Source organism: Cyprinus carpio, unplaced genomic scaffold (genome assembly GCF_018340385.1).
Source record: "Cyprinus carpio isolate SPL01 unplaced genomic scaffold, ASM1834038v1 S000006757, whole genome shotgun sequence".
Classification (NCBI taxonomy): domain Eukaryota; kingdom Metazoa; phylum Chordata; class Actinopteri; order Cypriniformes; family Cyprinidae; genus Cyprinus; species Cyprinus carpio.
This window is the reverse complement of record NW_024879354.1, coordinates 5,001-27,718: the sequence shown is the minus strand read 5'-3', so window position 1 is coordinate 27,718 and position 22,718 is coordinate 5,001. Positions and strand designations below refer to the sequence as shown.

Here is a 22,718-nt window from a genome sequence, read left to right as displayed (position 1 = left end):
CAATTACGCCTAGTCACAAAGCTAAATGCAGATATCTCTAAATATAGTTCTTCCTAGTCAAAAAATCTGATTTGGATATCCATAATTAAATTGCAGATATCTTTAAATGGGTTTTGACTAGTCATAATTGCAATTCAGGATATCTTTAAATATGATTTGCCTAGTCAAAATTCCAATTCAAGATATCTACAACTGTAATTTGACTAGTCATAAATGAATTGCAAATATCTACAAATGTATTTTGGATATCTTTACAATTTTTGAATTAAAAATATCTTAAATTGTATTTTGACTAGTCAAATCATATTTAAAGATATCTTGAATTGGGATTACGACTAGTCAAAACTAATTTGAAGATATCTGAAAATATTTTTCAATGGAAGTCAATGGAAGATTATGACTAGTCGATGTAGCATTGTAGATATCTGGAATGTGTATTATGACTATTCAAAATTACATTGTAGATATCTTAATTCCAATTACAACGAGTTATAATTGCAATATATATATCTGGAATTACAATTGGGACTATCCGAAATTATATTTATGGATAGTCAAATCCAAGTTTTAAATGCTAAAACGGCTTGCCATAATAGAGCGCTGATCGGGAACCTCTGGTGTCGCAATTAGGAAATCCTGCGAAGGCGGAGCATCCTTCACGCACTTCGGAGGCCTGCTCTTCGAAGTCCGTACACTCAACTTTGGGATACAGCTAAAGGCTCGTTCTGTTTCTCCGTCGGTGCCTCCTTTGTCGTATTTTTATTTATTTTTTTTTACTTTGTATTTTTGGTGAAAAATAAATGTACCAAATTTGAATACTTTAGTTTTATTTTACTCAAGTAAAAGTACCACAATTTAATTATACTCAAGAAAGTAGAACAATTTTAAAAATGTACTCAAGTACTGTAACAAAAGTATTTGTAATTAGTTACTTTCCACCTCTAACTGAAGGATATTGATATTGATATTGCAGTGTGTGCAAGATTTTAAAAGCACTTTATAATATGAATGACTGTATTTCAATTATAATGCAGTATTTAAGAATAGAGCAGCTATGGCTGGGACAGGGTTCAAGTATCACTCAAAGCTTCAACATAATCATGAGTATGTTACATCAGCTTTCTTCTGAGTCAGTCTATAGATACAGGCCTGTACATTCCAAGATGTTTTTCTAAGAATAAAACAATCCAGAATTGTCAAGACATCAACAGCTGGATTCAGCTAATGAAGGATAAAACCAAGGCTGAATTCAAAATGTCAGAAATTCATACTAGTATGCTATTTTGAATTAGGCTCAAGTTTGTGTTTTAATGTATGTAACAAGGATAATTGAATCAATGAGAATCACTCAGTTGCATAAGCTCCAACTCATGCAAGTCTGGAGAATCGTGAGGGTAAATGAAGGGGGAGGGACTATCTTTAATTAGCTGAAACTTGTCTCCAACCCTGCTCCTAGAGAGCTACTGTCCTGCAGATTTCAGCTCCAATCCCAGTCAAACACACCTGAACTAGCTAATCAAGGTGTTCAGGGCTACTTGATAATTACAGACAGGTGTGTTGGAGCAGGGTTGGAACTGAAGTCTGGAGGATGGAAGAGCTCAAGGAGCAGGGTTGGAGATCCCTGCTGTAGAGTATAAAAAGACCAAAGGCCAGCATCTTCACTTTGTGCTTAGCTGTTGAACAATGGCTGGAAGTTGGTGTTTGGTTCAGATTTTGGTAGTTTGTGCTTTCTGTCATGCTGTTCCACAGTGGAGTGATCTGCCTCAGAACCTTCAAGCCCTGATGATCCAGCAAACTGACCCTTCATGATCAGAAGCAGTTCAACAAGCTAGCCAGCAGTTTCAGAAGCCAGCAGCTTTCAGCAGAAGCCAGTTCAACAAACTAGCCAGCAGTTTCAGAAGCCAAACAAGCTAGCCAGTTTCAGTTTCAGAAGCCAGTTCAACAGAAGCTAGCCAGCCAGTTTCTGCTTCAGAAGCCAGTTCAACAAGCTAGCTTCAGCCAGCCAGTCAACAAACTTTCAGTTTTTCAAAAGCCAGTTCAACAAGCTAGCCAGCAGTTTTCAGTTTCAGAAGCCAGCTCAACAAACTAGCCGAGTTTCAGCTTCAGCCAGTCAACAAACTAGCCAGCCAGTTTCAGAAGCCAGTTTCTAGCCAGCAGTTTCAGCTTCAAGAAGCCAGCTCAACAAACTAGCCAGCAGTTTCAGCTTCAGAAGCCAAACTTCAGCCAGCAGTTTCAGCCGCAGAAGCCAGCTCAACAAACTAGGTGCAGGCCAGCAGCCCGCAGAAGCCAGTTGATAAAGCCACTTGATAATGTGCTGTAGCTGATTATGAGCAGATCCAATGTGGACAACCTGGGATCAGTGGTGCTGAGTGTGAAGCTATCAACTGCTGCTTTAACAGACAGTGTTACTATGCGAGGGCAGGTAAGCGTTCTCAGTCTTCTGTTCATGTTAAATTGATTCTCAGAATTAACCTGCTCTTTTGCCTTGTTCTAGTGACTGTCCAGTGTATTAGAGATGGTCAGTTTGTGGTAGTGGTGGCTAGAGATGTTACTTTGCCTCGACTGAGTCTGGATTCGGTTCGTCTGCTGGGTGGAAATGACCCACCTTGTGCTCCTGTGGAGTCCACACCTTCCTTTGCAATATACCAGTTCCCTGTGACTGCATGTGGCACGAGCGTGATGGTGAGCAGCTGCTTCTGGTGTTATTCATCATTGCTTATGATGGACTGGATGCTGACACTGTTCCTATTCACAGGAGGACAGCGGATATGTGGTGTATGAAAACAGAATGACCTCATCATATGAAGTGGGGATTGGACCATATGGTTCCATCACAAGAGACAGTCATTTTGAGTAGGTGATCTGACTTGGTGTGAACCTTAATCCCTGATAAATGCTACAAGCTCACTGTCTGTTGTCCAGGTTTCTCTTCCAGTGTAGGTACTCTGGAACTTCTGTGGAAGCTCTGGTTGTGGAGGTCAACTCTATTCCTCCACCTCCACCAGTAGCTGCTCCTGGACCTCTCAGGGTGGAGCTCAGACTAGCCAATGGCCAATGTGTCACCAAAGGCTGTGCTGAAGGTAAGGTCTTGTCCTCGGTCTGTCTAAAAGCCTTTCAAAACTTGAGTCTGGATAAACCCCAGTGTTCATCCTCAGGGGATGAGGCCTACACGTCCTACTACAGTGATACTGATTATCCCGTCACAAAAGTCCTGCGGGAGCCTGTGTATGTTGAGGTGCGTATTATGGAGAGGACTGACCCCAACATTGCCCTGATGCTGGGACATTGTTGGACAACTTCAACCCCTAGTCCACTCAGTCTCCCCCAGTGGGACCTTCTGATCAATGGGTGAGTGTACAGCCAATCTCTTTATCCAGTTAGTCTGCTGGGAGACACTTTCTAACCTTCACCTTCCTCTTCAGATGCCCTTACCAGGACGACCGTTACCTGACCACACTGGTTCCAGTGACTGGATCGTCTGGTCTTCAGTTCCCAACCCACTACAAGCGCTTTGTTGTGAAGATGTTCACATTTGTAGATCCAGCCTCACTGGCTGCTCTGCAGGAAACTGTATGCCCCCTATTACTTGAACAATTTTACTACTTGTGGATTCTATGACTTGAGCCTCTTTCTTTCCTGTCAGGTCTTCATCCACTGCAGTACAGAGGTGTGCCATCCATCATCTGGCTCTTGTGAGCAGAGCTGCACCAGGAAACGTGAGTTCTTGCTTCCTCTCGATAAGAGGAACTGAGCATTTTTAGAAGTGTGTTCTCACTTAACATTTCTCTTTCAGGAAGAGACACTCCTATCAAGGCTGTCTCTGAGCAGACTGTGGTTTCTAGTGGAGAAGTTACTCTGGTCATGTAAATCTAGTGTTTTTAATAAACTTTGCACAACCTTGACGTATCTCCGTTGTTATTGTTTTGGTTCTGCAGAATCCGGTATTACACTCCACTTCCCTGTGTGTGGGGTGTTTTTTTTTTTTTTTTTTTCCATTTTTTTTTTTTTTTTTTTTTTTTCCCCAACCACACTATTAAACCAAGGTTCCACAACCTTTTGTAAAGTCATGCATTCTGAGTCCAGGCTTCTGTACGAGACATGACCTTTATCCTTCAAGTTGCTAACCTGGGGCAGGGTTTTTTTTTTTTTTTTTTTTTTTTTTATATAAATAAAGGGGTCCAGTTATGCCCTTTTACAAAATCTTGATTTTGTTTTGGGGGTGTACCAGAACAGGCTCTCATACTAGGTTGTTCAAAAAAACTTCACATTTTACATTACAACACCTCTCCCCAGTCTGGAGTGAACAGTCTGAATCATTCCTGTATCAAATGAAGGACTGCCTTCAGAAATACAAAATGTGCTGTGATTGGTTAGCTGGGCCAGTGTGTGTGGCAGCACTCTGTGCCTGGCCAGGAAATGTCATGCCCTTAGCATGGCCACCTGCTGTGAGCTGCAGTTTAAATTGCTCAAATAAATTTGAGCGCAACTTAATCCTGGATGATTGTAACCACTCTGTTTGCCAAATACACACTGGAAAAGGAGATCAGAGTGGCAAAGAGCAATTATACTGGCAAGCTAAAGAACTAATTTTCCACTGATCCTGCATCAGTGTGGAAAGGTCTGAAAGACATCAATTACAAGACACCATCCCCCAGCACCATCAATTCAGTGCACTCCACAATTGGTCAACGGATTATTTTTCAAGTAGTCTACAGCATGACTTTCAGGTTGTTCAGGGAAGTCGTGGCCTAATGGTTAGAAAGTTTGACTCTTAACCGTAAGGTTGTGGGTTCGAGTCTCGGGCCAGCAATACCACGACTGAGGTGCCCTTGAGCAAGGCACCAAACCCCCAACTGCTCCCCGGGTGCCGCAGCATAAATGGCTGTCCACTGCTCCGGGTGTGTGTTCATGATATGTGAGTGTTCACTGCTGTGTGTGTGCACTTTGGATGGGTTAAATGCAGAGCACGAATTCTGAGTATGGGTCACCATACTTGGCTGTATGTCATGTCACTTAACACTCATTTTTTTTTTTTTCCAGCCCATCTGTTGACGCATTATTACAGTTCTATGTAATTTCAACATGTCTTTGGATTGTGAAAAGTCCTTCACAGATACATCTGAATTTAATGTTTATTTATTTTTTTTTTTATTTAATGTTCATCTGAATTTAATATTTTATGCTTTTATACACTGATTGTATTATTTAGGAAGGGAATTATGCTTCTTGCAAGTGGATTTTGCAGCGTGTAGACAGGGCTGTACTTGGGTTAAAATTCAGCCCTGGACAAAATTCGGGCCACGAGTTCCCCATTTCTGCATTTGAGCAGAATTCTCTCACTGCAGTGGAAACGCGCACTCAGTAGACAATGGGCGGGAAAAGGAAGAACGACAGAAGTGATAATGCACCAATTACAACAAAGAATCACAAGTTTCACACAACTGTATGGGACACCATTAAAGGGGAAGCTACACAAAAACAGATAACTAAAATTCAAAGCAACAAAACAATCCAGTAAAAAAAGGTAATATGCAAATATTCAACCGAAAAAGTTGTAATACGCAAACAAACCGGGGAAAAAAGCATACAGCATAGACTTGCGTATGGCCCCGACCACACCACTGATTCACACCTCCTGCAACCCCCCCCCCCACCACCACCACTCCAGATCAGTGATGATGAAGTATGTCAGGTCTTCGGAAAGAACAAGAGAAGAAAGGCACCAGGCCCAGACGGTTTGACTCCAGTCTGTCTGAAAACCTGTGCTGGCCCCCATCTTCACACAGATCTTCATAAGATCACTGGTGTTGCGCAAAGTCCCCTCATGCTTCAAAAGCTCCACCATCATCCCCGTCCCACAGAAACCCAAAATTACTGGACTTAATGATTACAGACCTGTGGCTCTAACATCTGTGGCCATGAAATCATTTGAAAGACTGGTTTTGGCTTATCTGAAGGACATCACTGGACCCCCTGCAGTTTGGCTACAGAGCAAACAGGTCTGTGGATGACAGAGTCAGCATGGGACTGCATTACATCTTGACAGACCAGGGACTTATGTGTGGATCCTGTTTGTGGATTTCAGCTCGGTTTTTAACACTATCATCCCAAACCTCCTCCTGCCCAAATTAACTCAGCTGTCCTTGCCCACCTACATCTGTCAGTGGATCAACAGCTTCCTGACAGACAGACAGCAGCTAGTGAGGCTCAGAAAATTCTCATCCAGCACCTGTGTGATCAGTACTGGCACCCCCCAGGGTTGCGTCCTCTCCCTACTGCTCTTCTACACCAATGACTGCACATCTAAAGACCCCTCTTGTCAAGCTCCTGAAGTTTGCAGACGACACCACACTCATCGCCCTCATTCAGGAAGGTGACTAGTCTGCTTACAGACAGGAGGTTAAAGAGCTGGCTGTCTGGTGCAGTCTTAACAACCTGTAGCTTAACCTGGAGCTGGAGATGATCGTGGATTTCAGGTGGAACCCCCCTGCACTCCCCCAACTTACCATCATGAACAGCACTGTAACGACGGTGGAGACATTCTGGTCCCTGGGCATCACTATCTCTCAGGACCTGAAGTGGGACAATCACATTGAGTCCACTGTTAAAAAGGCCCACTAGAGGTTGTACTTCCTTCACCAGCTGAGGGAGTTCAACCTGCCACAGAAGCTGCTCAAACAGTTCTACTCTGCCATCACTGAATCCGTCCTCTGCACTTCTATAACTGTCTGGTTCAGCTCAGCTACCAAATCTAACCTCAGAAGACTACAGAAGGTAGTCTGGACTGCTGAGCGAATCACTGGAACAACCCTCCCTACTCTCCAAGAACTGTACTCATCCAGAGTGAGCAAAAGGGCTAGCAAAATCACTCTGGACCCCTCACATTCAGCACACTCCCTCTTTGAACTGTTGCCATCTGGTTGACGCTACAGAGCACTGGGCACCAGAACGACCAGACACAGGAACAGTTTCTTTCCTCAGGCAACCTCATGAACACTTAACAATAATCTTGGAACACACAACACTAGTATACATTATTTATTTAACACACATAATTATTTACATTTCAAATTTGCCTATATCATAACTGTACATACATAATTGTCAATATTATATTTTGTTTTGCTTTTTTGTGCATTGTCTATTTTGTATATTTTTATATTATAAATTTTATTATCTGTGTCCTGGCTTGTCACTGTCATTCTGTGGCACTGTGGAGCTTCTGTCACTAAAACAAATTCCTCGTAAGTGTAAACATACCTGGCAATAAAGCTCATTCTGATTCTGATTCTGACTTAATTCACGTGATATGTATACTGCTAGGCATCTTTGGTTTCCTTATTTTGTGTAATTTAGAATTTAAATGTGTGGCTTTTTATCGTTTGAGTCACTTGTCAAAAGTTGCTAAAAGTTGCCAAATAAATTTTAAAAATAGCTAAATTTGTTGCTAGGTGATTTTGGAAGAAAATTTGCTAGGGTAGTGTGAAGAGTTGCTAAATTTAGCAGCAAAATTGCTAAGTTGGCAACACTGACACTAATGATGCTGATTCAAAACTACAAAGCTGCTGACTGACAGTCAAAGCATAGCCTGATTTGATCGCCCCCAGCTGAACTGGAGGTTTTGATTGGTTTTGCACCCGAGTCAGACCTGTCTGTAATTGGCTGAAGTGCAGGGCTCCACCCCAGAAGTTTGAAAAGTGCCCATCAAACACAGGTTCGCTCTGTTTCTTCATCAGCGCCTCCTTTGTCTGTTTTTTTTTTTTTTACTTTGTATTTTTGGTGAAAAATAAATGTAGCAAATTTGAATACTTTAGTTTTATTTTACTCAAGTAAAAGTAAAAGTACCACAATTTAACAATACTCAAGAAAGGTCGAACAATTTTTAAAATGTACTCAAGCACTGTAACAAAAGTATTTATAATTAGTTACTTTCCATCTCTAACCGAAGGATAATGATTGCAGTGTGTGCAAGATTTTAAAAGCACTTTATAATATGAATGACTGTATTTTAATTATAATGCAGTATTTAAGAATAGAGCATGGCTGGGACAGGGTTCAAGTATTACTCAAAGCTTCAACATAATCATGAGTATGTTACATCAACTTTCTTCTGAGTCAGTCTATAGATACAGGTCTGTACATTCCAAGCTGTTTTTCTAAGAATAAAACAATCCAGAATTGTCAAGACATCAACAGCTGGATTCAGCTAATGAAGGATAAAACCAAGGCTGATTCAAAATGTCAGAAATTCATACTAGTATGCTATTTTGAATTAGGCTCAAGTTTGTGTTTTAATGTATGTAACAAGGATAATTGAATCAATGAGAATCACTCAGTTGCATAAGCTCCAACTCATGCAAGTCTGGAGAATCGTTAGGGTTAATGAAGGGGGAGGGACTATCTTTAATTAGCTGAAACTTGTCTCCAACCCTGCTCCTAGAGAGCTACTGTCCTGCAGATTTCAGCTCCAATCCCAGTCAAACACACCTGAACTAGCTAATCAAGGTGTTCAGGGCTACTTGATAATTACAGACAGGTGTGTTGGAGCAGGGTTGGAACTGAAGTCTGGAGGATGGAAGATCTCCAGGATCAGGGTTGGAGATCCCTGCTGTAGAGTATAAAAGACGAAAGGCCAGCATCTTCACTTTGTGCTTAGCTGTTGAACAATGGCTGGAAGTTGGTGTTTGGTTCAGATTTTGGTAGTTTGTGCTTTCTGTCATGCTGTTCCACAGTGGAGTGATCTGCCTCAGAACCTTCAAGCCCTGATGATCCAGCAAACTGACCAGCAGTTTCAGCCTCAGAAGCCAGTTCAACAAGCTAGCCAGCAGTTTCAGCTTCAGAAGCCAGCTCAACAAACTAGCCAGCAGTTTCTGCTTCAGAAGCCGGTTCAGCCACAAACTAGCCAGCAGTTTCAGAAGCCAGTTCAACAAACTAGCCAGCAGTTTCAGCTTCAGAAGCCAGCTCAACAAACTAGCCAGCAGTTTCTGCTTCAGAAGCCAGCTCAACAAACTAGGCCAGTTCAACAAACTAGCCAGCAATTTCAGCTTCAGAAGCCAGTGGTGCGGGCAGAGCCCCTTGATAAATGTGCTGTAGCTGATTATTAGCCGATCCAATGTGGACAACCTGGGATCAGTGGTGCTGAGTGTGAAGCTATCAACTGCTGCTTTAACAGACAGTGTTACTATGGGAGGGCAGGTAAGTGTTCGCAGTCTTCTGTTCATGTTAAATTGATTCTCAGAATTAACCTGCTCTTGTACCTTGTTCTAGTGACTGTCCAGTGTATTAGAGATGGTCAGTTTGTGGTAGTGGTGGCTAGAGATGTTACTTTGCCTCGACTGAGTCTGGATTCGGTTCATCTGCTGGGTGGAAATGACCCACCTTGTGCTCCTGTGGAGTCCACACCATCCTTTGCAATATACCAGTTCCCTGTGACTGCATGCGGCACGAGTGTGATGGTGAGCAGCTGCTACTGGTTTTATTCTGCACTGGTTATGATGGACTGGATGCTGACACTGTTCCTATTCACAGGAGGACAGCGGATATGTGGTGTATGAAAACAGAATGACCTCATCATATGAAGTGGGGATTGGACCATATGGTTCCATCACAAGGGACAGTCATTTTGAGTAGGTCATCTGACATGGTGTGAACGTTAATCCCTGATAAATGCTACAAGCTCACTGTCTGTTGTCCAGGTTTCTCTTCCAGTGTAGGTACTCTGGAACTTCTGTGGAAGCTCTGGTTGTGGAGGTCAACTCTATTCCTCCACCTCCACCAGTAGCTGCTCCTGGACCTCTCAGGGTGGAGCTCAGACTAGCCAATGGCCAATGTGTCACCAAAGGCTGTGCTGAAGGTAAGGTCTTGTCCTCGGTCTGTCTAAAAGCCTTTCAAACTTGAGTCTGGTTAAACCCCAGTGTTCATCCTCAGGGGATGAGGCCTACACGTCCTACTACAGTGATACTGATTATCCCGTCACAAAAGTCCTGCGGGAGCCTGTGTATGTTGAGGTGCATATTATGGAGAGGACTGACCCCAACATTGCCCTGATGCTGGGACATTGTTGGGCAACTTCAACCCCCAGTCCACTCAGTCTCCCCCAGTGGGACCTTCTGATCAATGGGTGAGTGTACAGCCAATCTTTATCCAGTTAGTCTGCTGGGAGACACTTTCTAACCTTCACCTTCCTCTTCAGATGCCCTTACCAGGACGACCGTTACCTGACCACACTGGGTTCCAGTGACTGGATCATCTGGTCTTCAGTTCCCGACCCACTACAAGCGCTTTGTTGTGAAGATGTTCACATTTGTAGATCCAGCCTCACTGGCTGCTCTGCAGGAAACTGTATGCCCCCCTTTTACTCGAACAATTTTATTACTTGTGGATTCTATGACTTGAGCCTCTTTCTTTCCTGTCAGGTCTTCATCCACTGCAGTACAGAGGTGTGCCATCCATCATCTGGCTCTTGTGAGCAGAGCTGCACCAGGAAACGTGAGTTCTTGCTTCCTCTCGATAAGAGGAACTGAGCATTTTTAGAAGTGCGTTCTCACTTAACATTTCTCTTTCAGGAAGAGACACTCCTATCAAGGCTGTCTCTGAGCAGACTGTGGTTTCTAGTGGAGAAGTTACTCTGGTCATGTAAATCTAGTGTTTTTAATAAACTTTGCACAACCTTGACCTATCTCTCCGTTGGTATTGTTTTGGTTCTGCAGAATCTGGTATTACACTCCACTTCCCCTATTTTTATTTTTTTATTTTTTTCCCCACACACTATTAAACCAAGGTTCCACAACCTTTTGTAAAGTCATGCATTCTGAGTCCAGGCTTCTGTACGAGACATGACCTTTATCCTTCAAGTTGCTAACCTGGGGCAGGTGTTTTTTTATTATACTCTAAAGAAGAAACTAAAACTACCAGCATGTAAATAAAGGGGTCCAGTTATGCCCTTTTACAAAATCTTGATTTTGTTTTGGGGGTGTACCAGAACAGGCTCTCATACTAGGTTGTTCAAAAAAACTTCACATTTTACATTACAACACCTCTCCCCAGTCTGGAGTGAATAGTCTGAATCATTCCTGTATCAAATGAAGGACCGCCTTCAGAAATACAAAATGTGCTGTGATTGGTTAACTGGGCCAGTGTGTGGCAGCACTCTGTGCCTGACCAGGAAATGTCATGCCCTTAGCATGGCCACCTGCTGTGAGCTGCAGTTTAAATTGCTCAAATCAATTTGAGCGCAACTTAATCCTGGATGATTGTAACCACTCTGTTTGCCAAATACACACTGGAAAAGGAGATCAGAGTGGTAAAGAGCAATTATACTGGCAAGCCGTACTGCATCAGTGTGGAAAGGTCTGAAAGACATCAATTACAAGACACCATCCCCCAGCACTGTGGAGAATCAACAACTGGCAGATGATCTCAACCCCCCCAGGGTTGCGTCCTCTCCCTACTGCTCTTCTATACTAATGACTGCACATCTAAAGACCCCTCTGTCAAGCTCCTGAAGTTTGCAGATGACACCACACTCCTCGGCCTCATTCAGGACGTGACTAGTCTGCTTACAGACAGGAGGTTAAAGAGCTGGCTGTGTGGTGCAGTCTTACCAAGCTGGAGATGATCGTGGACTTCTGGTGGAACCCCCCTGCACTCCCCCAACTTACCATCACCATTGAATCTGTCCTCCGCACTTCTGTAACTGTCTGGTTCAGCTCAGCTACCAAATCTGACCTCAGAAGACCTCAGCGGCGCTAATCAACGTGAGGCGATCTGATTGGCCTGTGTGATGTATGATGTGTTGCTGGGATTGCATATTCATGAGTATGATAAATACACAACTTGAAAGATTGAGATTTTCATTCATATTTTAAATATTCACCCGTGTGCGGCAAGTTACTCAGAGGTCGTTAGAGAACAAAAAGGTCCGTAAAATAGATTTGTTAAAGGAGATTCCTATAAAAATACTACACATTTTGGCAATATTTATGCTGTTAACATTAACACACGCAAAAAAACAAAAAAAAGGACACACAAGTGATAACCAGGATTATTTTTGTAAATTAAAATAAAAAACACACAATAAAAGTTTGTTACTTGGAATATAATAAACACTAACTGAATTAAAATAATATGTGACCCTGGACCACAAAACCAGCCATGAGGGTCAATTTTTGGAAATTGAGATTTATACATCATCTGAAAATAATCTTTCCATTGATGTATGGTTTGTTAGGAGGACAATATTTAAGGGAATATTATAAGAGATACAACTATTTGAAAATCTGGAATCTGAAAATCTAAATATTGAGAAAATCACCTTTAAAGTTGTTCAAATGAAGTTCTTAACAATGCATATTACTAATCATTTAATGATAAATTTACAAAATATCTTCATGGAACATGATCTTTACTTAATATCCTAATGATTTTTGCTATAAATGAAAAATGTATAATTTTGACCCATACAATGTATTGTTGGATATTGCTACAAATATACCTGTGCTACTGATGACTGCTATATATATATATATATATATATATATATATATACATATAGATATATATATATATAAAACTAAGTTTATTTCAGCTAGTTGCCAAGGCAACATTTCTCATTTTATTTTAGTTTTTATTTTATTAGTATTTATTTTGTCTTCAAATACTTAACTAAAACTAAAATAATTAAATATTAGTAAAAAAAAAAAAAAAAAATAGTAACAAAATAACTAAACCATTAAAAAAATTTAAGTGAAAACAGAAAATAAAAATAAAACCCAATATAATCAAAATATTCACAATAAACTACAATAGTATAAATAGTACATCAAAGATACATTAATAACTATTTGTAGAAACATTACTGTATGTATAATAAACACTAACGTGTCATGAATGCACACTATTTTTAAAATGTCTGTTTAATCAAATCAAAACTGCAGTTTTTGTTAAAAACAAGACATTTTTGTGTTAATGCCTGATTTTACTTGCGATTATTTTCTGTTAGTATGTTTCATGTTCCATATAAAAAGTGTTACACTACATTTATAAAGTCAAGACAGCAAAACAACCACAGCATTTACATTTTATTTGTGCACAAGGCCATAATATCAACTCAATTCTGAGGCTATTTCAATCTGATAAAGAGGGAAAATCCACATAATTTGACATTAAGATCCATCTGGTTATGAGTTATTTTCCAGCCTGTTCAGATCTCTGGAGATTAATCAGTGATTATAAACAACAGAAAACTAACTCAGGCCTCATCAACCATCCATAATGATGCAGAAATCACAAAAATAAATCTATTCTAACAAAGAACACAACACATCCATAAACTGAGCAAAACATGTTTAGTATTAAACAAGAAGCCATAGAAAAACCACCCCAATGTGGGTTAATCAAGTAATATCCTGAGAAATATTAATTCACAAATGCTTTTGACAAAGATTGTACAAGCTGTAAATGTGAAAAACGGCCAGTTCTATCCATCATTAGCAGAAAATGAAAGTATTGCTCCATGCACACGATTCAGGTCTCAGCTGGAGCTATTGAAGACACAAGAGTGACTCCAGAATACCCTGCTGATCTCATGTTTACTGTGGTACTGATGAGGTGAAGAAGAAGCGGCACACCTGCACGCTCTCTCTTGACTGATGACAGGTGCTTTCATGAGATCTTCTCCTCGCTCTCTGGAGCACCACACTCGTCTCTGGCTACGTCTTGGTGAAGGACTGCAGGATTACGCCGGGCAAACGTCTCTTCAGCACTAAACACCAAACACAGAGCGAATGCTCTCATATTAACTGATGGCAGCTGTACTGAAAATGCACCTTCATTCTCTGCCAGCAGGAGGCGCTTTCAGAACGGCAGAAATATAATGGTTTCCACGGTAACCGCAGTAAACACTCAATGAAATGAAAAGTTTATTCATCACATTAAGCCATATTCAATTCTGGTCATTCCATCCCCACATTTAAGACCTCTTGAAATCATAATGAAGACTTTCTTGTACAATTTAAAATTATATGGCCTTAAATTTCATGCAACTAAATGCAAGGCTTTTTAAGGACTCGCGATTCATCACGAGCTCACCTGACTGACTGTGTGCAGGACTTCTGGGTGATGAAGGAGCTGCTGTTTTCTCTTCTGTTCCCGTCACTGGAAGAGACATAAAACACACGTTAGTTCAACCCTATAAAGCTGCTGTATCATATTCGTTCAAGAATTTCTAAGGCCTCTAAATGATCAAATGTTGCTGTTAAACCTTTTTTTTATCCAGTAAAAGCTCTTTTAGTGTAATCAGCTTCAGCTGCTGCTTCTGGTGTCAGATCTGGAGTGATTTTGATCAAGTAAAGGTCAGAATAACTGCAGTAATATCTCCAGATGAACTCTTACTGGACTGAAGCAGCTCAGCTTTACTTGATTCTCCATCAATCATGTTTTAGAGTCTCAAATCTGATCCTCAGGATCTTTGAGGAGCGTTTGTTTCCCAGAAGCTTTACTTTCACTGTTCCTCAGCGGAGGAATGATCTTCACAAGCCTCCAGAACATCTCACATCTTCTGAGGAGCCTTTATTTCTTCATCTCTCAATCACTGCATTATATGTTTGGATCATTTACATCTCATCTCACTGAGACACATTACTGGAGATATAGAGCACAGATTGATATTTAGATCACTTTATATCAGTTACTTCTTTAAATCTGTTACTTACAGCAGATTTTCATCATAGAAATTAGCATCTGCAGCAAATTCATATTTTTCTTTATTTTGTGCAAATTTAGCTGTTTTTTCCTCCATATTCTTATTGTTTCAGACTACGTATATGAGCCATAAAAGCCTGATGCTTGACCAAAAAAAAAAACTTTTTTTTTTTTTTTTTTTATATTTTGTCCATAGGTTCAATGATCATTTTTCATTTTTCTTACTATTATTTTCATATGTCAGGGTTAAGATCCCTCCACACACACACACACACACACACGTGTCATGATTTACCGTCTGCACCGGAGCGCTGTGAGATCAGAGTCTGATAGTGAGAATGCTGTCGAATCAAGGCCCGTTTCCTGGCCATCAGAGAGGTGTTGTGTTCCTCAAGAGCTCCGATCATCTGACGAGCCTGAGACAGAGCAGGAACAAGTCAATGAAGCTGAAGTGTCCTGCAGAGACCTGAGGAGAAGCAGCGGGTTTAGCCTCACCTCTCGGAGCAGGTCTTGAGTGCTCATCATCACGTCTTCTTCAACACCCAGCATCCTCTTCAGCGAGTCCAAACTCTGCTGTAGTTCAACGAGCTGCTTCCGTTCTCGGAGCATTCGATTCAGACGCCACGTTCGCTTATACAGCGGCAGATCAGACATCAGCCGCACCACATGATGGTCCACTCCAACTGATTTACATTTCAGCTGGAAAAACATGAAGATCAGGTTTCTCTGAACACAACAGGTTATGACGATCTTTACAGCACACTAACGGAGTGTTTGGTGTTTTAGCTGCACGACAGCTTCACTGGCTCTTTTCATGCAAGGAACACAATGTGAAATAAAATAGTCTAAACATTTTTCTAAGCTACAGCAAATAAACTGTGATAATGTGAGAAAATCTTGAAGGTGTCTGAATACATTTGTGTTGGACTGTATAATAATATTAGTGTGCCATCAGCGTCTCTTACTGAGAACAGAATGCATTCACAAATAAATATCTGCCTTCCAGCAATTCTGATGGATTTCTTATTTGATTTATTTTTAATTTAACTAACTGTAAAATGATACATATTTACTGTTTCTGAATATACGCTGTACCTAGCGAATCAATTGTTTATGCATATTATTTTTGCTTTTCATCTAATAATACTACAGTGATCAGAACAAACTCGACTGAGGTAAAGAAAGAAGAGAGACTCACAAGCCACTGACTCTGAGCTGCTTGCTGTGTTTTCCTGAAGAGAAGAGAGGTGTTTACTGAATAAAGCAGCGGTTCAGTGTATGTAACAGCAGCTGAATGAATCTGAAGATCGTCCAGGAGATGCTTTCAGCTCAGGACTCACCGTCTCGCTCTTGCTCTTAAGAGGCTGATGTTCATCTTCTCATCGTACTCCTCAAACGTCTCGATGTCCACTTCCTCCTCACTGATCCAGTCATTCTAGGATCCAAACACAGCACAATCTGAGAAGAGTGATTCAGACGGACTTTCTTCTTCAGGATAATTCGATTAAAGGTTGATATCAGGGCTGGGTACAGATTTATTCAAACATACATTTAGGGCTGTGCAAAAAATCGAATGTGATTTTCATGCGCATCTCTTCAGTAAAGACGCTCCTGTGATTAGTAGTATATCTCCAGCACGTACGTTAAGATCAGGGTTGCCAGGTTTTCACAACAAATCCTGCCCAGTTGCTTCTCAAAACTAGCCCAATCGCGTTTCCAGGAGGTTCCCCGATAAAAATTGCATCCCGGGGTTAAAATATACGTTTTTGGCAGGGTTGCCCTGGTAATATTCACATTTTAGGGGCTAAAATATCACGTTATTGGTATTGGGGTCGCTTCAACCCGCGGACATGAAAAACAACCGCAGACTTGGCAACACTGGTGGCATTTACTACACAGAGCCGTAATCACTGACAATCTACACAAAATCGATTTAAAATCGCAGCGATTCTTTGTCGATTTTGAAAGCGATTTTGTGTAGCTTGTCTGTGGACTACGGACTCTGTTTAGTAAATGCCGCTCCACCTCAACCGTGTTGCCAAGTCTGCGGTTGTTTTTCATGTCTGCGGGTTGATAAAGCGATCCCACTACCACAACGTGATATTTAGCCCCTAAAATGTGAATATTACCAGGGCTTTGCACAGCCCTAATTGCGTTGCAACCCCTACACAACATTTTTATCGGGGAACCTCCTGGAAACGCAATTGGGCTAGTTTTGGACTAGTTTTGAGAAGCAACTGGGCAGGATTTGTTGTGAAAAACTGGCAACCCTGATCTTAACGTACGTGCTGGAGATATACTATTAATCACAGGAGCGTCTTTACTGAAGAGATGCGCATGAAAATCGTATTCGATTTTTTGCACAGCCCTACATACATTAAATACTGAAGAACGGATTAAAGTAAAATATAATGATTTATCATAATGCATCTCTCAATAGTTATTTTTTCTAACTTTTTTTACTGGTGTCTTTCTGCAGCTGAATCACAGATTAATCAATTACACGATTGATTTGAGTGAGTTCTGTTTCTATCAACACCTTCTGATGTTCATTCATGTTTATCGACTGACTCTCATTATAAAACTGACAGAATTTGAAATCTGAGACTTTGTTTCAAAAGTAACAAAACTTGTTGAGATTATTGGATTAAAGGGTGTTGGTTGATCTCGGTTCTTCAAAATGACGATCAGTTGAAATGAAGAAATCAGTGTTTTTGGTTGATGTGCGATCGAGTGCTGACTTACACTGTCCTCTGTGGTCCATCCGTCACTGGAGTACATGAACGCACAGCTGGACTGATTGACTTCAGCAGCAGAATCCACTCGTGGATCGTCCGGAGCCTGTCGTTTTCTCCTCCTCTTTCTGGATCTCCCCAGGTCCAGGTTTAGGTGCTTTACAGTTTTAGGAGGAGCTGTCAAACTCTGTGAGACCAATGAGGTGCGGCCCTCAAACAGAGAGAATAATAATCCTGCACCCAGTGGTTGTGTCCTTCATCTCCTCTCGTCCTCTCAGATGCTGCTGGACTTCAGTAATGGAGGATGATCTGTCTGTGTCCTTAACACTGCGATCCGTGCTTTCAGAGGTGTTCAGATGATGAGTGACGTCTGCGATCGCCTCATGGTCAGGCTCCTCTATTTTGGCACGGAGTGACGAGTCTCTGCTGTTCTGTAGGGACTGGTCCGTATCATCCTCGATCTTAACGTGCACCGATCTTTCCTCTGGCTCAGGCTGGTCAGAGCATGGATGTTTGGAGGAAGAGTCACCGCTGTAAGACTCTACTTTAATGATAACTGGAGTACTGTCTTCTGAGAGCAGACCACTGTGATCTTCACCTGGTTCTGTTTTAATAGAGACTGAGGACTGGTGTGTAGTGGGTCTTCATGAGCAGGGTTCTCTTGTGTGTTTTCGGTTGATTTCTCAGTGCATACATCAGGTAGAGAAGCGCTCGGGCTGCTCACGCTGGGACTGACGAACATGGGCAGTTTTATTAACCTATATCCTCCAGGAAGTAACAATGTGGAAGCAGTTCCAGTTGACTCGGGAGCTTTTCCTGTCTGTTCGGGACCCGCAGTCTTGCTCTCAGCAGAAGGAGGGCATATTCTGAAGGAAAACATGCCAGCTTTACCAAGTAAACCGTTCTGTAGACCCAGAGCTGTAACACTTCCCAAGGTAGAGCCGGTGTTTCCTTGCACTGCGTGGATTCTGGGTACGATGAAGGGAAGGGGTTTAGATGAAGCCTTCTGTGGAGCTGCTGGCATAGATGTGGTCATCTGTGCTGACTGTGGCTCCTGTTGAGCACCTCCTGTAGAGAAACGAGGTGAGAATGTTTCATTTGATGTGTACGGCCATATGGTTTTCATGATGCAGAAAACACAGCAAAATCCAGGGATAAAAATGTAATTTACTGTATTATGTGGCTTGTTGCAGAACTTGGCAATATTTGGATGAATAAATCAAAACTAGGGCTGTGAAATAAATGAAATGGTGGTACGTCACTTCACCAGGATTTTACCATTTCATTTCAGAAAACAAAAAAATAAAAACAGCCATTTTTCATATCTCTTGACCACTAGGTGGCGCTGCGACGGAACTGTGCAGGTAGCCTCAGGCCATGCTTGTTATAACACGCACCAAGCCTGGTCTCAATACGCCAAACCGTTGCGGAGATACAGCCTCACATCTGCGTGCTCTTCGTCGAATTCAGGTATCTACTGAGAACGGTTTTGACTAATCAACTTTATTTCTAGGGCTGGCCCTCGATTAAAGATTTTTCTGGTCGACTAGTAGTCATTCATTTTGAGCATTAGTCGACTATTAGTCACACGTTTATTAATAAACCATATATATAAATATATAAAAAAAAAAAAAAAGCGTATTTTTCTGACTATAAGTCGCACCTAAGTATAAGTCGCATCAGTCCAAAAATACGTCATGACGAGAGAAAAAACATATATAAGCCGCATTTATTTAGAACCAAGAACCAATAGAAAACATTACCGTCTACAGCCGCGAGAGGGCGCTCTATGCAGCTCAATGCTCCTGTAGCCTTATCAGCTGCATCATGGGCTGCATATTTTACTACCTGCAGTTTGTAATCTGCAGAATAGGATTTTCTTTTTGGGGGCATTTTGTTTGCATTCAGTTTTTCTCAGTTGTCTAAGTTAACAGTTTTCAGTTGTTTTCAGTTAATGTTTTCAGGGGTATGCTACAGGAGCACTGAGCAGCATAGAGCGCCCTCTCGCGGCTGTAGACGGTAATGTTTTCTCTTGGTTCATTTCTCTTGGTTCATGTCAAATTAATTTTGATAAATAAATCGCACCTGACTATAAGTCACAGGACCAGCCAAACTATGAAGAAAAGTGTGACTTATAGTCCGGAAAATCCGGTATATATATATATATAATAATGAACCTTCAGTTGCCTATAGCTTTATAAGTGCTCAAGTGCATGTCACAAAAAAAAAAAAAAAAAACCTTGCCACAGCGCACCAGCAGTTATAGCCTAATAATGTCCACAGTGAAAAACAGCAAGAAGATTGCATTAACATTGTAATAATTTATTGATAAAACCAGTGCTTTGTTTTCGTCTTAAGAGATGAGTGGGTGACACTCGTCTTTTCCCGCAGTAGTGGATGCACCTGTATGAGGTTTCATACAGATTACATAATCTGAGAATATTTGTTTTCCATTTAAAATGGTTCATTTTATACAAAGACATTTCACTCTCTATAGATCTATTTTTCATGCAAGGCAAGTATACACAGAGTTTTGGAATTTCACGCTCAAGTTCACAGAGACAGAGACGGCAGAAAGGCGCACACTGTTTGCTTTCATAATTTTTACAAAAGCGCAACATTTCGTTGTTATTCTGAATGCACACAAATAAATTTAGAGTCTTCACAGATTTGAAAGATGTATTACTTTTATCTGTATGACCTAAAAATTAGCATTTTAAGAGCAAGTGAGCTCAACGGCACCTCAGTCACTCAAACAGCACACATTTTTCTAGGTTAACATTAGATTAAACAGCCATGTAAAGTTGCTACTACATACAGATTTCAGATGATAAGACATATTTGAGGTTGATTATGATAGGTGAGTGTTTGATGTACTATATTACCAAACAGACCAGCTGTTAATAATCTGTTCGTCACGGACTGCGTGACTTTGCTTCTTCCTGTGGACTTTTTTTTTTCTGCGACTAAGCAAATAATAAAATATTGGTCGACCAAGCCTATTCTTGTTGACTAACATTTAGTCAACCGTTAGGGGGCAGCCCTATTTATTTCTATATAACTAGTATATAACTTCAGCATGATCTGAGCCAATTTTGGTGAAAATCAGACAAACGGTCTAGGACGAGTTTGAAAGTAGGTTTTTTGAACTATAGTAATAAAAAATTAAACCTTATGATTTTTACATTTTGTTCATTCGATTCAACATGAGCCAAGGATTCAGGGGAAAAAATGAATTTTTCTTCTAGACCTTATGGTTCAAAAGTTATCATCATAAACATGAGCGAAACTTTGGACAAGTGGTGGCGCTAGAGAGTTTGAGTTTGAGACTCCAAACTTGCTATGGTTGATGTTGGGACTGTTCTCTATCTGTGTGCCAAATTTCATAACTTTCCAGCAAGCGGTTCTATGGGCTGCCATAGACTTCCAGAGTGGAAGAAGAATAATAAGAACGCCAACAGATACAATAGATGCCATCAAGGTACCAAAAAACACAAGACATTTTGTAATTTTAAAACGTAATTTTCAATTACTTTAAAAAAGAAAAAATGAAACATTTGATAAGGCTGTAGAAGTGCTATTGAATACAGCAGCACTGTCACTAACCTGTTCCGCCAGCGCTGCTCTGCACCTGCACAGGTAACGCTGCACTGATGGGCACCAGCTGGATCATCTGGCCGTTAAACTGACACATGTTCACCCCCCGTCATACCTGCGACCGGCTGCAGAACCACCTGCTGCCCCGGCGGAAGAGCAGAGGCCGGGAGAACCGTCTCAGCGCCGGAGAGGGGCGGAGCTACCATGTTTTGAGCCACGCCCAGGGTTAGGTTATGATGCTGCAGGATTAGGAACAGCGAGAGACGAAGTACATCTGAAGCCATTAGGAGCCCAGGGCATCACCGGAGATCGGGTCATGGGCTTTTTGAATGCTTCTTTACTCCGGTTTGCTTGGCTCACTAAACAAGACAAAGCAAAAGTAGTTTACAGATGTTATATCTAGTTAACACTAGTATTTTCAGCAGCTAAAACTGGTTTTAAGTCAGTTATTTCTATCTTCTGCTGTAGTGTGTCAGTAGGAAATATCAGTTAATGTTAATAATGCAGTGAGATGTTTGTGCTGCACACAGAGATGTGATCTGATCATCATCAGTCTGTCTGGAGTCACATGAAGAAACAGAACAAACTGAGACAGACTCAATCCAGAAGAACTGTGTCTCCGAGACGCTTCAAGAAACCTTCCTGCAAAGCTCCTGAGAAACTCTGCTCACGTGCACCGAGGACAAAACCTGCTCTAAACACAAACGATGGTCCTCCAAATGATGATTTCATTTAGTTCATTTATCAAGAATATCTATTTTTGACAGCATCCTCATTTTACAGCATTTTTACACAAGTGTCTCAAACCTCTAACAGCTCTGTAGCTCTGCAGGAGGTTTCTTGAAGCGTCTCGGAGATGTTGAGTGTCTTTGATCCACACACAGCAGTGATTCATTACTGAATGAATCCACATCTTTGAACGAATCGACATTCTTATGGTACCTGTGTGTTTTGAAGGGCTCGATCGCTGGAGTGGAGTTGGAACCCCTCGTCTCTTTGAGCGTCCTGACCTGGAGTGTTTTAGAAAGCGCTCGGCTCGTGTTTTGAGGCAGTGGTTTTATTCTGCCAGTGACGTACGCCGCCAGACGATTGGCTGGATGCAGCGCTCCCATGCGGCCCAGGATCAGTTTAGCCTGACCGTACGTTTTTCCATTGACCTGAAATCAAGGAAGAGAGGTTCATGCTTAACAATCTGAGATCAAACACTATTCAGAGTAGAGCTAAACGATTTTGCTGAGAATTTTGGATAAACTGAGAATCAAATTTTTTTTTTTCTAAAACAGAGATTCTCCCACGATTCTGAAATAAAAATAATGTGACAAAATATTATATTCTGCTGTCTATTTAAAAGAGTTTAATTAATCTGAATGAATTATTAAACATTTTAATATATATACACATATTTAATATATATTTAATATACCAATTTTTAATATTAAACTTATGAAAAACTGATTTAAATGAATGATTCAATGACTCAAACTTGTTTTCCATTACTGGCGTTTCTGAACAAATCTCTTGAATGAATGATTTTTTCGCCACCTAGTGGTGACGCAATCAACAATCCTTATTTAAAGCGACAGTTACTTTCAAATGGGATTTGCTCTATTTGGATCGCTTCCATAGACATCAATCTTTATATCCGAACAATAAACTTTCATCCCAGTATTTCTGTAATCAGGGTTT

The 22,718-nt window shown here is 41.1% G+C and overlaps 2 protein-coding genes and 2 pseudogenes across 2 annotated transcripts in view; 2 read left to right on the top strand and 2 right to left on the bottom strand.

Moving 5' to 3' along the window:
• The first annotated feature begins 1,337 nt into the window (after positions 1 to 1,337).
• On the top strand, positions 1,338 to 3,902 carry LOC109045004 (annotated as a pseudogene).
• Positions 3,903 to 8,627: 4,725 nt separating this feature from the next.
• Positions 8,628 to 10,674, top strand: LOC109109907 (annotated as a pseudogene).
• Positions 10,675 to 13,389: 2,715 nt separating this feature from the next.
• On the bottom strand, positions 13,390 to 21,238 carry LOC109058821. The gene is made up of 10 exons (XM_042755909.1): positions 21,148 to 21,238; positions 18,327 to 18,503; positions 17,676 to 18,039; positions 17,446 to 17,563; positions 16,041 to 16,135; positions 15,899 to 15,932; positions 15,196 to 15,399; positions 14,996 to 15,116; positions 14,089 to 14,154; positions 13,390 to 13,762 (listed from the first exon to the last, which is right to left on the bottom strand). The coding sequence occupies exons 1-10, from the start codon at positions 21,236 to 21,238 to the stop codon at positions 13,710 to 13,712; spliced, it is 1,323 nt and encodes a 440-aa protein (XP_042611843.1). The 3' UTR covers positions 13,390 to 13,709.
• LOC122144759 overlaps positions 17,608 to 22,718 on the bottom strand; it is a 10,105-nt gene continuing 4,994 nt past the window's right edge. The window contains exons 4-6 of the mRNA XM_042755911.1: positions 21,975 to 22,189; positions 21,042 to 21,391; positions 17,608 to 18,503 (exon numbers count right to left, since the gene is read on the bottom strand). Of these exons, the coding sequence (XP_042611845.1) occupies positions 21,370 to 21,391; positions 21,975 to 22,189 (237 nt within the window). The 3' untranslated portion in view covers positions 17,608 to 18,503; positions 21,042 to 21,369. The remainder of the gene's footprint in view (positions 18,504 to 21,041; positions 21,392 to 21,974; positions 22,190 to 22,718) is intronic.